At 47.9% G+C, this 1,958-nt stretch overlaps 1 protein-coding gene across 1 annotated transcript; it reads right to left on the reverse strand.

The window, feature by feature from the left end:
* Nucleotides 1-233: 233 nt before the first annotated feature.
* LOC132062010 (uncharacterized) lies at nucleotides 234-1,507 on the reverse strand. Its single transcript, XM_059454670.1, has 2 exons — nucleotides 1,187-1,507; nucleotides 234-1,088 (listed from the first exon to the last, which is right to left on the reverse strand). The coding sequence occupies exons 1-2, from the start codon at nucleotides 1,505-1,507 to the stop codon at nucleotides 234-236; spliced, it is 1,176 nt and encodes a 391-aa protein (XP_059310653.1).
* Between the last annotated feature and the right edge of the window lie 451 nt (nucleotides 1,508-1,958).

Below are 1,958 nucleotides of genomic sequence, written 5' to 3' on the forward strand. Positions count from 1 at the left end.
GGCTTAAGGTCGAACCTCAGCCGTTTTTAACGAAACAATATCGATACGAAACAATACCAATATGAAACTTAAAGATCTATTCGAAGTCTCACATGACTAAGTATAAAAAATGATCGAAAGAAATACTGGCAAAAGAGAATCCCATACAAATTTCATATGTCATGAAGGGCCGAACTTACACTTGTGAAAATTACAAAGATCAAAAACAAAATACAAAGGTCGTATGAGACTATTTAATCTGTCAAAGAAGAGCCCAAGTCATCAGAGCCGGACCCTTCTGGGTCTTTCTCAGAGCTATCTTCAAGAGCTTTCTTGGCTTTATCCTCGATTGTTTTTGCCTCAGCAATCCGAGCAGGGATATCCGTAATGCCTCGTTGAGCTGCCTCGAGCGTAGATCTTCTAGACTTCCACTTCACATATTCTACTAGAAGGGTGGATCGAGCCTCGGTAACCTCAATTTGTTCATGGGCTTCCTTCAGGTCGGCCTGAGTCTTCTTTAATTTTTCCTCCAACTCGGACCTCATATCGCTCAGAGTGATCCGAACCTCGTTAGAAGATGCCAGCTCGGCCTGAAGTCCATCATTGTCTCGAATGGCGGCCTCGATCTCACTCTTAAGTTCCTCAAAGGCCTGGGCTCGAATCTCGACCTTTTCTTGGGCAACGTTTAAGGTTTCCTTCTCAGTGGCCCTTTCGACTTTGAGCTGCCTGAACTTCTCCTCCATCTTAGCAGCCTCGCCTTTGATTGAATCAAGTACTTCCCTCAATTGGGTGATAGTGGCCTCTAACTCACTAAGCTTTGTGGCGTATTCGGAGTTGCCCGGGCTGAGCTCCTTATTGTCCTTTTCTAGGACTTTGTTCTTGTGGACTGAATCATCAAGCTCATTTTTTAATCGAAAGTTCTCCTCCTTAGCTGCTTCAAGCTCTATTCGGAGGGTTGGAGGACCGACGGTATGGCTCAACTCATCTTTCTTTTGTTGGAGGAGAAGCTTGAACTTCTCAGTGACTCGGCCCTGGGGATCCAACTGAGCCCGTAAGTCATCTATCTCATGCTGAGCTAGAAGAAAACCTTCGTTCACGAGCACGACAACCTGTGAAAATAAAAGAAATAAAATTAGAGATCAGCAGACAATGAAAATTACTCCAAATAAATTGAAACTCATTGGAAGGAGGGAGAGAAAATGTTCACCCGGTTGCCAGCATGCATACCCTCGTTGAGAAGGCACTGCCACGAGAGTCCGTCCATCTTCTCTTTGTCGGACTCCGACACAAGAGGTCGTAGATAACTGGCCACCCCCACGAGGCGAGACAAAAAACTGCAATCTTCAGGAACAGTGACCATGGTCGACCTGGCCCTCCTTGGCTCTGCACTTGGAGCGGAAAAAATATCTACAAGTCGAGACCTCGAACCTGACTCAGTAGATCGAGTAGGCCTCCTCGTTGCTCGTGGAATAGGGAGATGTCCAAGTCCCGAGGCTTCCGTCGTTGCAGGAGGAGTATCGACAAACATGTCATCAAAATTCACTTTCTCCGAGGATGGAGCAGAAGGAGGAGATAAGTTGTTTCGGCCCTTCTAGCCTTTTTTACCGAAGGCGCCGCCTCGGGTGAAGTGTCGCCCGTAACGTCGATCAGTTCAAATGCCTTTATGGGAACCGGGGTTTGGAGATATTCGGTTATCAGGTGGAAAGAGGTCTCAACTTCCCCGCTATCGGCCGGCTGCGCAAATCAGGCCGAGTTTGCGGCACTTTCCTCCGAGACCTTCACCGGCTTGTCTCAGCCCCGATCGCAGCCCGGCCACTGCATGGATCCGATCTGATGTTCGCGATCCAAATGTCGTCATCGGGGTCATCCCTCAGGCCTCGAGCTTCAGATGAACCAATAGCATCCTTCGAGCTCTTCTTTCTTTTCTGACCCCTAGACTTGGGTTTTTTCGTCTTCTTTTCAGCCTCGGAAATGAGCCG

The sequence above is a fragment of the Lycium ferocissimum genome, chromosome 7 (assembly GCF_029784015.1).
Source record: "Lycium ferocissimum isolate CSIRO_LF1 chromosome 7, AGI_CSIRO_Lferr_CH_V1, whole genome shotgun sequence".
NCBI classification, from domain to species: domain Eukaryota; kingdom Viridiplantae; phylum Streptophyta; class Magnoliopsida; order Solanales; family Solanaceae; genus Lycium; species Lycium ferocissimum.